Raw genomic sequence first — 12,762 nt, forward strand, 5'->3', positions numbered from 1 at the left:
TTGTTTGGTGCGGTTAATGTTGGCAGCTTGATGAGGCAATCCTTCATCTCGCGGAATGCACTCTCTGCTTCCGGAGTCCATTGAAACTGGATTTTCTTCATGCAGTTGCGCAATGTCTTGATGAACGGAAAGGATTTTGCAGCGTGATTAGCTAGGAAACGATTGAGCGCAGCTAAACGTCCTGCTAATTTTTGCATTTCTTTGATATTTGACAGGGAAGGCATCCTTTCAATTGCTTGGACTTTTTCTGGATTCACCTTGAAACCGTCTTTTGTGACGATGAAGCCTACGAATTTTCCTTCTTCCATACCGAATGAGCACTTTGCTGGATTCAATTTGATACTTACGCTGCGCAGCGTGTTGAAAGTCTTTTGGATGTTAGCCAGCATCGTGCCTTCTTCTTTTCTCATAATCACCAAATCGTCCAATACACTTCAATGTACTTGTCGATGGCATCGCTGAACGTTTCGTTCATCAATCTTTGGTAGGTCGCGCCCGCATTCTTTAAGCCAAAAGGCATCTTGGTGTAAGCGTGCGGAATGCGGTTTTGTCCTCGTCTTGGACAGCCATTTGGACCTGGTGATATCCCTTGTAGCAGTCGAGGAAGCATTTCCATCTGAATGTGGCCAGAGAATCGATTTTTTCGTCTATGTCTGGTAAGGCGTAGCAGTCGTGCGGACATGCTTTGTTTAGGTCTTTGTAGTCGACACACATTCTCCAGCTGCCATTTGGTTTCTTTACCATCACTGGGCTTGCCACCCATGTTTGGTATCTGACTTCTCTAATAATGCCTGCATTCAGCAATTCCAGTACTTGCTCTTTCATGGCGTCGTGCTTTATATCGCCCAGGTGGCGCTTGGCGTGTACCACTGGCTTTGCGTCCTTTGAGACGTTTAAACAGTGTTCTGCTATGTGCCGTGGAACACCAACCATGTCAGCTGGTGTCCAGGCAAACACGTCCATGTTCTCGTGTAATAACTTCTTGAGCGCTGCACGTGTTAAATCGGACATCGCAGGTCCTAGGGTAACTATTTGCTCTGGGTGAGCACTGTTCAACACCCATTTTTCTGCCTCTGCGCGTGGCGCTGGTTTACTTGCTTTTGCAGGCCTCACCTCATCTGTTGCTAAAACTTCCTTGCTCGCGTATATCAGTGCGATGCCTGTTTCTGTTGGGAATCCAACGGCTGAATGTGGTGCAGAGCATATCATACTGAAGTCTCCTTGGGATTCTCTTCCTAGGAGGATGTCGTGTCTTGAGTGTGCGGGTAGCACCATGAATGTGACCTCTTCTGTTCTTGAATTTCTTCCATCCGAAAGTAACACCGGGAATGATATCTGTCCCAGGGGAAAGACGGTTTCGTTGCAGAAACCAGTTAATGGGTAGTCAACTTGTTCCAAGCGCGCCTTGTCCTCCTGATCAAATTGATTGAAGCATTGTTCATATATGATATCCGCGGTGCTCCCCGGATCGATGAAGATGTAGTCTGTCTGGTAGTGACCAATCACACCTGGAATAACTATCGGTCGCTTTTCCCTCGGGCCTCCTCTAACAACTGGGAAAATAACTTAATTCTCGCGCCATGAATCATCTTATGCGCGCTTGTTGTAGTTCTTCCTTGGTCTTCGTGGACCTCCCTGAACCATATGGGTTTCCAACTTCCTGAGTTTTTTGTTATCTGGCCCTTCTTCTCGTCTTTGGATTTGGCGGTAGTCGCGCTTTCCGCCTTTGACCAGGTGAGTGAGCTTTCCATCTCTCAGGGCCCATTCAATTTCTTGCTTCAGGCTAAAACAGTCAGCGGTTAGGTGACCCGTATCTTTGTGGAATTCACAGTAGAGATTGAGATCTTGACCCCTTTTGTTGCGCATCTGCAGGGGTGGTTTGAATTGGTGATTTTCAGTGGCCAAGACCTCTGAAGGGGTCTTTGTCAATGGCGTCCACTGTTTCTCTCTGTTTTCTCTTTTTACTTCTTTTCGGTGGGCTATCTGATTGATTGTGTGTCGCGCATCTTCTCTTGGTGGGTTTCTTTCTCTGTGACTGGAAGTCTTCCATGACTGGCCTCTGCCTTTTCTGTCGTGTCGGTCATTAGAGTTATGTGCGCGTTGACGGTGGTCGTCACCGGTCAACTGTTTGTCTGTTTATGCTATTGTTTTGGCGGCCTAAATGAAGGTTTCCCAATCTTTGGGTCCCCCGTCTCTTCCTTTCACGCGCTTGATTAGATCATCACACTTGACTGCCCTCATGAAGTGCGCGCGCATCATCTTTTCACCTACGTCTCCGATCTCCAGACATTCCTTGTTATATCTTGTGATAAAATCTTCCACGCTTTCATGGTCTCGACGCTATATATTCAGACAATCTGCTGGGTCTCTGGCATGCCTTCGCTGTTGAGAGAAGTGTGCCAGGAACTTCTCTCTGAAGTCGACCCATGATTTAATTTTTCCTGCTGGTAAGCTGTCGAACCAGACGCGCGCTGCGCCCACGAACGTTTGTGCGAACAGATGGCACCAAGTTGGTAGGTTCCATCCACCTGTTGCTCCTGCGCCTTTGAAAACCTGGAGGTGGTCATCTGGATCTGTCAGGCCATTGTATTTGCCAACGTTGTGCGGCAGCTTGGTTTTGTCTATAGCAGCTGTGGCGATCTCCCTGATGAATTTTGAATCTTCAGCCATGTCGTCTGGACGGTAGCTTAAGGTATAATCATGCTCTGCCTTTGGGTTGTACCCTGCGCACTTAGCAGGCTTGTACGATGCTTGTTCCGGGTGTAATCTGCTGAACACTGTGCTTTCCTTGTACGTTGGGTCTTCCTCTTCGTCTTCCCACTCATTGTTCATATTGCGCGCGCCCAGGCGGCTTTGAATCGGCTTTTGTTGTAAGTTGGAGTGCTGCACATAGTTGCTTTCTGTTTCGCCATAAGTGTCGCGCGTGTCGTGCGCGCTGGGCTTTCTAATGTTTGTTGCAGGTCCTTTTTCTGGGCGTAAAGTCCACGCATTGACCTGCTGAGTCGTATGTGTGCTCAGAGACCGTTGCGGTGGAGTAGCGAACGCCGATTGGTTAGCCTGTGCTTGGAGCAGGGCTTGTTGCGCGCTCAGTTGTGTGTAAACCAGGTTGATAGATGCCATTTGCTCGGCGTACCAGGAAGCCAGAGTTTTTCCTTCGGGTAGCCCTAATAGTGCAGAGAAATTTAGTTGTGCCTGTTCCGATGTAGCTGAGGGGCCAGCTCCATGGCTTGATGTGTGCACCGGTGGAGGTGTTTGAACCAACCCGGATGGGGGTATTTGCTGGACTACCCCCTGTGGAGGTTGGAAAGTGGCTCCGTTTGTGGTCTGGGTGATTATCCTGGTGGGTGTTTGGAAAATGGGTCCAGTTGTGGTTTGGCTAGCGACCCTGGACGCACTTCCGAAAATGCTAGGAAAATCATTGTTTGTTTGCCCTTCCTGGATGATTTCGTTCCTTTGACCCCTTTGGACGTGTGCTGAGTCCGAAACGAGTTCAAAGGAAGAAACTTCTCCATCTACATGGTGTGAAGGGTTTTGCTCAGCCATTTTTACGAGTGTTTCTTGGAAAGAAAAGAGATGAGATTGGTTTTGCAAAAAAGCGGATGGCGCCAATGATGAAACACAGGTTAACACTGAAGTTAATCTGTGGGGTTATTTCTTCTGTGGGTTCAATCTCTTTCTTGACTCGTAACAATAGCTTGAATCCTGCAAAACAGCAACGCCGTTAGTCTCGTTAAGAGGGGGAGATGGGGGTTTTCCCTCTTAACCAGGCTCCGGCGTGAGAATAAGTACTGTTCTGAGAGAATAAAATAGTGTGTGTATATAGTGAGTGGGGAGAGTAAAGATCCTGAACCTGAATGATGAAGGGTTCTATTTATAGCCGGAGGGTGAAGAAGGGAGGAGCAGCTATGCCAGCTTTGGGCGCGTGCCAGCTGTCCAACCAAGGGGAATATCCTCTTGGTCTGCTCTGTCACGGCAGGTGTAGTGATACACGTGGCGTTCTTTCATTAGCCCATGCTGGAGACCTCGTACCGGTGTTGTCTGCTCTACCCCCTGATTTGCCGCAGGCCTATGTGGCGTTCTGCGAGTGGTGACACGTGTTGTCCTTTTTGTCTGGTAGAGCATCTTTGGTGCCACCTGCAAGTCTTCCAGAAGCTTCTAGAAGCTTCTGGATTGCTTTGCTGATGTGGTCGCCATGTATGCTCAAAAGTGGTGTGGTCCCTGCCATGTAGGCAGGGAATTGGGACCATACCTCTTCAGGGTATGACGTAATGAAGATGTAGAAAGCACTAATGTTGGAGAGGGTTTTTAAAAGCAAATTGGTTTCAGATAAGAAACAAACTGAGAGTCGGAATCGGCGGAAGGGTTGGGTGGGGGGAAATCCCAGTAAAAGAAAAAGGAAAGGAATAATCGTAAAGTAAACGATGTATGAACGAATCGAACCAGCGTGGAATCGTTAGGAACATGCATGAATGCCACCACAACAGAAAGCATTTTGATATATTCAACAATAATATATGCATATAAACGTTGTAGTGAATATAATATAATTTTCTAACCAACACGACTTTTAAATGAATGGGTATGACTCAAGTTGGTAATTGTATAGATATATAATATAATTTTCTAACCAACACGACTTTTAAATAAATGGGTATGATTCAAGTTGGTAATTGTATAGATATATAATTTTCTAAGAAAATAATAGAAGCATATATAATGTATTAGAATTAGAATTTTAATGAGAAACTTTTCTAAGAAAATTTTAGAAACGTATATAATGATTAGAATTTTAATGAGAAACTAGATTATGCTAAAAATAGAATATATTGCTTATGTGTTTCTTTTTGGATTTTCAACCATTTTAACTTCTCTGTTAATTATTAATAATTTTTTTAACAGGGAACTTCATCTATAAGATTATCACACTCTCTAAATCGGAGAGCCCCGTATTACCCCACTTTGGCCAGCCTATGTTGTCTTAACCGGGTTCACGCTGGCTTCAAAGTTTGGCTTTTTTGGGCTTCCAACGGGAAACCATACGTTGGTTGCCACTTGACAGTCGTTGTGCCACCACAAGAGCAAAACTCTCTGGCGTAACACACGGTGGGATGAAAATCCGCTTGGGCTCGGGAATCGAACTAACAACCTCATACAAGACCTAGTCCAAATCTTTCATTACCTATATCAACCCCTAATATGACACAAGTGAGAATTGAACTTGAGTCTCCATTAGAAAACTCAAATCTTCTACCACTAAAACACAAATAGGGGGATAATTATTATTTTATGAGCACCTCAATCCTAACCATTGATAATAGTGTGTGATCCGTACACTTGTAATAATAAATTCAAATTATATATGATCCTTAATATGTTGACATACCAATGAGGTTATAGGTTAGTGATACTTACTACCAATGAAGTTCATTACCTATATGTGAAGCTGTAGTGGCATGGGTTCGACCCTTATGATGCCCAGATCATGTGGATGGTATGCAGAGGTAATTTGCCGACATCATAACCCTTGTAGGGTGGAATGATGGGTATCCTATATGGTACCAAGGACAGTGTTCCTTCCTTAACCATTTTTTTAATATGTTAGGACATGTAAGTAAATACATGTAACATGTAAGAGTGAAAATAAAAACACATACAACAAAAGAAAAATCCAAAACAACTTAAAAACAACATTTCCAACTTTATAAGTTGTGTTGTCTTCTTTTTTATGGCAATTATATACTAAACACAAGCATCAATTTGTCAACTCACTCATGATTCACCCCACAAGATTCCATAATCTTCCTCGAAAGGTATCCAATGCTATGATTCAAATTTGGCATTGTATATTAAAAAAAAAAAAAAAAAAAAAAAAAAAAAAAAAAAAAACTATTATTATTTCAGTCGATAATAGAATAAACTCAATCCCAAGAACCCTATAAATTATAAATAAACCACCAAAAGAACCCCAACCAAAACTGTCCAAATATCACTATCAATACCGGTATCCGTATTCAAATAAGTATTGGTATTCAAAACATATGTAGCATGTAAAAATGACCAAACACAAATATGCAACTCTTGAAAGAACTTTCTTTTACATAGTCCACTAAAAGAGGTATTAATATGGTAGATTCTCCATTAGTTGAAAACAAAGCAAAAAAAAATATCACATATCTGAAAATTGAAAGCTGGCATAACATCAAAATCCATAAAATTCCGAAACAAATACAGTTTTACTACACTTTCTAAAAGAGCCAATTGAGGGTGATATTTCCGAGCCAAATGAAGAGAGGAAATTGTGCTAAAGCGATAAACAGCAGCAAGTAATGGTATTGGTGCCTGCTGGAATCAAAACTTCTAACCTCCGAAAAAGGAACACGTTTCATAGTTTTCACCAAAAAGATTCTCATGCATAGGCAAGTCCACGGCATTAGAATACATGGTATGGTGATGGACCATCGTTGGAGGATGATCCGCCACGTAGGCGACACATCATAGTCCTCCCAAGGATGGATCATCCTCCAAAACTAGGGGGCATGGGAGGATGGTCCTAGTCATCATCCTCCACCACTTTTATATTTTTTTTATTTTTTTTAATCTTCAACTTTTTTTAAACATTTAACAAATAAAGTAACAAAATATTTTCATTAATATTAAAAAACATTACATAAACTTAAAAAAAAATTAAACTTAAAAAAAATAAATTAAAAAAAAACATAAACTTAAAAACCTAAAGTTAAAAAAAACTTAAAAATATCCTAACATATTAAAATAAGCTACTAGTCTTCGTCTTTCATGTGGTGGGCGGGTTCGTTTTGAGCGTTGTTCCAAATGTACTCCACCAAGTCCGCTTGTAGGTTGTGATGTGTGTACTCGTTACGTAGAGCGAAGGCGTTCAAATCTTGTTGTTCCTCACTAACTGGAACAGAATTTCCAGTAGACGCGTTTTCGTCGTAATCGCATATCGCTCTCCCTTCGTCTTCAATGATCATGTTATGAAGGATGATACAAGCGTACATAATGTGTCGTAACCTCCTTGGTGTTTGCGAACGTGCTGGAATAGAAATGATGTGCCATTTTTTTTGTAGAACACCAAAATCCCGTTCAATATCTTTTCTTGCGCCCTCTTGAAACTTTGCAAACTTTTTCCTTTTGTCGTCGGTCAGGTGCGGGATAGTTTTAACGATTGTCGAGTACGTTGGGTATATCCCATCGGCTAGGTAGTAACCTCGCCTGTACTCCACCCCTGAAACCGTAAAGCTTGTGTCTGGACCTGTACCCGCCACTACATCATCAAAAATATGTGACTGGTATATGATGTTGAGGTCATTGAGCGAACCAGGTAGGCCAAAAAAAGCATGCCATATCCAGAGATCCTGTGACGCAACAACCTCTAGAATGATAGTCGGATGTCCCTGATCTCCCCTAGTATACTGACCTTGCCATGCAACCGGGCAGTTCTGCCACTGCCAGTGCATACAATCAATGCTCCCGAGCATTCCTGGGAAACCATGTCTCTGTTCGTGTGCTTGATATAATTTTTGAACGTCGTTTGCGTTCGGTTTCCGCAGGTATCGCTTGCTATACAATTTGACAACCCATTGGCAAAACTTGTACAAACATCGACGTGCGGTTCTTTCAGACATCCTAATGTACTCGTCTAATGCATCTGGTGCGTAACCGTACGCAAGTTGGCGAATGGCCGACGTACATTTTTGTAAATTACTGAAACCCCTTTGCCCCCTAGCATCGTTTCGCAATGTAAAAAACGGATCAGACTGGTCCATGTCGCCTGCAATATGTAAGAACAGTGGACGACTCATGCGGAAACGACGTCGAAAAATCTCGGCTGGGTACACGGGTTCGTCGGCAAAATAATCGGCTACTAGTTTATCGTGGCCGGCTATAAATTTAGAACAAAACATAAATGAAATTAATTAAAAAATACATTTTAAAATCTATATAAAACATAAGGAAAAAAAATAAAATACCTTCTTGGTCTCGGTTATATTTTGCTCGTCTAGTTAGCGGTTGGGACGACCCTTCATCGGCCGCCATGAACACCTGAGCCGCGGTCATAATCATGTTGTGCATAATAACATCCTCTTCCGAAGATGATGAATACCACTCGGACGAAAACGATGAAGACATAGAAGAAATTGAAGAAATGGAAGAAACGGGTGAAGCCATGATAATTTTTTAGCGAGAGATGGGGTGGTAGCGGGTAAAAAATGGTACAAAATATGATGATTTTTTATAAAAAGGGAAGAGTGGTTTATAAAATGTGAGAGAGATGGGGTGGTAGTGGGTGAAAAGTTGTGAAAATAGGGGTTAAAGATGTGAGTATTTATAAAAATGGAAGTGAAATGGGGTGGTTTTTAAAATATAGCCGTTTGAAATTTTTTTTTTTTTTTATTTATAACGGTCAAAAGGTGGGGGACCCACCTTATTAGCTTCGTCGCAAACGGCTAGTTCCGGACGGAGAGGACGGGGACGGATGGGGGCGGCACGGTGTTTGGACCGTCGCCGACCCGCGACGAGCCGGGGCCGACCCCATACCGTGTAGCCTTAAGTAAGTAGTAAGAGTACGACACAATGATTCTACCGAGGACCGCAAGGCACAATCCAGTGAAGGCGTACCCAGCGTAAGCTACAATGTCTAGCAGAGGTGCTTCTGCACCATCCAGTGAAAATAATGACATTTTTAGAAGTGAAACCTGTAAAAAACAACCCACTATTCCCTTCATGAAGAACCAGTTCAGTGCTTCTGGGATAAACCCGCAAATCAATAATTGTTATGGAGAGAGAGATTGTGCTCATAATTTACACAATTATTGTTCTTAGTGGAAACTTATTGACAAAATTTCAAACACTATTGACATTCATGGTATTTACTTGACCAAAGATTTCATGTGCAGGTGGCAGTTTCAACCCATTTACTTATAGACGAGTCACGAAACATTATGTTTCCTCGCTTAACATATCACGGGTTATATAAATAATTAGCTAAACAATAAACGGGTAAGAACTCAAACGAGTCACGAGTCATCTCAACTTGATTTTAGACGCATAAAAATCATTATATACGAACATTGGGTTAATTATTGAAATAACACAATGCTTATCATCATTTTGTTAAAGAGTAAACCGCCATTTTGGTCCATGAGCTTTGATCACTTTTATCACTATAGTCCAAAACTCAAACCTTTTGCATCTGGGTCCCTGTGGTTTCAGTTATATTGCCATTTTGGTCCAAAAATGAAATCAGGTCATATTTGTCTTATAAAATCCTGCAATTTTGTCATTTTCCTTAGGGGCAAATCATGTCATATTTGTCTTATAAAATATGATATTTATTTATAAAAAAGAAATGATCATTTTGCCCATGTGAAAAAGGACAAAATAGCAGGATTTTATAAAACAAATATGACCTGATTTCAATTTTGGACCAAAATGGCAATAAAACTGAAACCACAGGGACCCAGATGCAAAAAGTTTGAGTTTTGGAATAAAGTGGCAAAAGTGACCAAACCACAGGGACCAAAATGACAGTTTACTCTTTTGTTAAACGATTATGATATTTGTAAAATCATACTTGACACATTGATTGTTCACAAAAAGCTAAAACATTTATAAAAAGCTTTGAGCCAACACAGCCCATTTAGCCCATAAAGTCCATTTTCACGAGTTACCCAATCCACAATCCACCTGACCTGACTATTCAGCCACCTGGTCGATGCATACAGCAGGACAAAAGTGTTAACACAAACAAAATAAACATAAAACAAAAATAAATAAATAAATAAAAAATAAACAATGAACCCCCCCCCCCCCCCCTCACCCATAAAAAAACCTAAACCACCCACCCCGAAAAACCTAAAAAAAACTGAACCCCCGCCCAAGCTAAATGCTGAAAACTAAACCTAAAAGCTAAACCCTAAAACTAAATGATACAAAATTTATTATTTTTTAATTTTTTCCATTAAAATTGCAACTTTTTATTAATAAAAAATCAAAATATATTAATAAAAAGTAGTGATTTTAATGGAAAAAATTGAATTTCTTTTTTGTGTTTTTAAGCTTTTTTAGGTAGTTTTATTCGTGTTCACACTAGTTCTCGGGTTATATGCCTAAATGCTAATTCCTAACGGATCCTCACCCTATATATGATCCCCCTCGCCTCAATGTAATTCACAGTAATTGACAAGGATGTACTGTATATTAAGGTAGATGTGATACTTCCCTTGTAGTCCCAATGAGAAGCCAGCAAGAACAACGTATAAAGCCATCAATGAGATATACAAATATGGAGCATTAATATCATAGATAGGGGGTTTATATGCTAGCCTAACCCCCACAGGCTCGGTAATTCTTGTCCAATGGCCCTATCACAAAAAGACCAGAATAGAACAAAAAAAACCCAAACTTCCTTTATAGGGCATCAGTGAAGTCCTTAGAAACATAGTTATCGATAGCGAATAGCGGTCAATCACGACATGCCACCTATATACTACGTGGTGATAGCGATGAAACAACACTCACTATTTCGTGTTTAGTGATAAGGTAGTAGAAAACTTAAGAAATAAAAAATAGCTATTTATAATTTATATCTATATACATATGATGTTAATTTTATACTTTTTATATGTATAAACTTATAAGGTTAAGGACAGATGTAAACTAGTGAACATAGAGGGGGATTAAATGTTTAAATACACAAATTGATTCTACACTTTTATGTAAAATATTTCAAGTTGTAGAGATTAAATGTAAACTACTGAAAGATAGAGGGGTTAAATGTTGAAATACCAAAAAGCCTAAAACACGCTTGTTACGCAGCCGCTGTCTTCTATTCTTCTCCATCTTCTTCCTGGTTTCCTGCGAAAAAGCAGCACCTGCGCCGGAGTTTTTGCCGGAATTCGCCGCCAGAACTCGCTATCTGGCCGATATGTGGTCGCGAAGCACCTTACACCTGACGCTATTACTATAGCGGTCGCTATGGCCTCTATCGATAATTATGCTTGGAAGAGAATGAGAACCAACATCCGCTGCAAAGAGAAAAGAAAGCAATGACTGTGGCGTTTGAACCAGTTGACCGCTTTGTCTCACCTTGCGCTTGAACAGAGGCGCACTTTTCAAAGACCCTCGCCTTGTGTCTACCTCATGTGCAACAGCCTAGCCACGCCTGAGAGCATAGGCGTGTGCCTGACTCACGCATAGTTATTAAAGGCGCTAGGCGCACCCAAGGCGCATAGGCCTCATCTGGAGTCTAGACGCAAGGTGTAAATAAAGCGGGGCCTGAGACAACAAAAAAAAATTAAAATATTTTTGTATAATAGAAAATTAATACTATTCTTCAAATAAAATAAACTAAAGCTATTATATAACATCTAGTATCGTCTATTTAGTTCCAAAAGTTATAAAATACTAGTTTATTAGTGTAGAAAAATAGTTTCATTAGATAAAAGTATAAATCTAGCTGTAATCTTGCCGGAATTTAGAGAATTTGGCCGAAATCTGCGCATGAACCATCACATAGAGAATTAAAGCGCAATTGCCTCGACTTAAGGTGCAATTAGCTCGCCTCGCTAGGAAATTGAGCCTAGGCGCAAGATGCGATGACTTTTAACAACTATGGACTCACGTTTGACTAGATAGATATAAAGTGTAGATCTTTTACAAAAGTCAAGGTGCATTTGCATGATTCAGTTGGTATTCTAAATTAAATATCATTATGTGTCAGTTTCTAGATAGATCTGAGAGTTATCGTACTACTTACATGAAACTTAAATTGATATTTGATTTGCTTCATGTTCTTCATTAAGTTATACAGAGGTGGCATAACATCCGCATATGCGTCTATGACCACAAATGGCTGCACATTACGACAACGGAGATCCCGGTGACACGGACGCGTGGTAGGGATCATCATTTGTCACAACCCCCGACCCCTATCCTAGGGAGCAGGCGGCCGTGAGCCAGTTTCAGTGGTATCGGTGTTTATCAATTTGGCAGCGGAAAATTTCATCAGGACCGTAGTTAGGAAATATTTTTATCAGAGTTAAACACCAAAAATATTTAAAACAAAGAAATGGGATAAACCCAGGTTTCTTTGATAGTATATTTATAAGTGGGACATAACCCGATTTTCATTTTGATACATCTATAGGGAATGATCCCAATTATTGAAAATAATTCTCATTTTTAATTAGGTAACTTTTATTGCCACTTTTCTAAGCCTTCAGTGCTCTCCAGCTGGCTTTTATTGGCTTCACACTAAGTTACCTGAAACACGTGTTTAAAACATTTTATCAGCTGGAAATACTGGTGAGTGAATCCCAGTTTAATCAAGTTTAAGTAAAAATCACAGTGAACAGTATTGAGGGCGCATCCGCAATTACATTTGTTTCCAAGTTATATCAATTACCACCACATGGTACTGTCGTTCCGACTTATGGTCATGTTACTCCTTTACCAGGTGGTAACAAATTTTGTATACAAAACCCCAAATTTACCATCTGTAATTGTATTCTTACAAATACTCAATAACTGCTATTCGCATGGAAAGATATTTAAGGTTTTGTAAAACAGTTCACAAAATAGGTTTACAAAAAGAGGATTACTCACATTGCTATTATAGGGCTTTCCTTTGTGACTTCCTGGTTATAATCTAATTAAATAAACAATGCACACGTGTTAGTATAATAACCCATTTTAATATTAGTAATACCCTCCCCGAGACGGCATTCCAACGACTACGTC

General features: G+C 40.7%; 1 protein-coding gene across 1 annotated transcript; it reads right to left on the reverse strand.

Annotated features, from left to right (window-relative positions):
• Positions 1–6,151: 6,151 nt before the first annotated feature.
• LOC110869727 (protein YIF1A) lies at positions 6,152–10,863 on the reverse strand. The gene is made up of 4 exons (XM_022118958.2): positions 10,810–10,863; positions 10,240–10,385; positions 8,578–8,778; positions 6,152–6,438 (listed from the first exon to the last, which is right to left on the reverse strand). Exons 1-4 carry the CDS (start codon positions 10,861–10,863, stop codon positions 6,246–6,248), a joined length of 594 nt encoding a protein of 197 aa, XP_021974650.1. The 3' UTR covers positions 6,152–6,245.
• Between the last annotated feature and the right edge of the window lie 1,899 nt (positions 10,864–12,762).

The sequence above is a fragment of the Helianthus annuus genome, chromosome 8, assembly GCF_002127325.2.
Source record: "Helianthus annuus cultivar XRQ/B chromosome 8, HanXRQr2.0-SUNRISE, whole genome shotgun sequence".
Taxonomy (NCBI): Eukaryota; Viridiplantae; Streptophyta; class Magnoliopsida; order Asterales; family Asteraceae; genus Helianthus; species Helianthus annuus.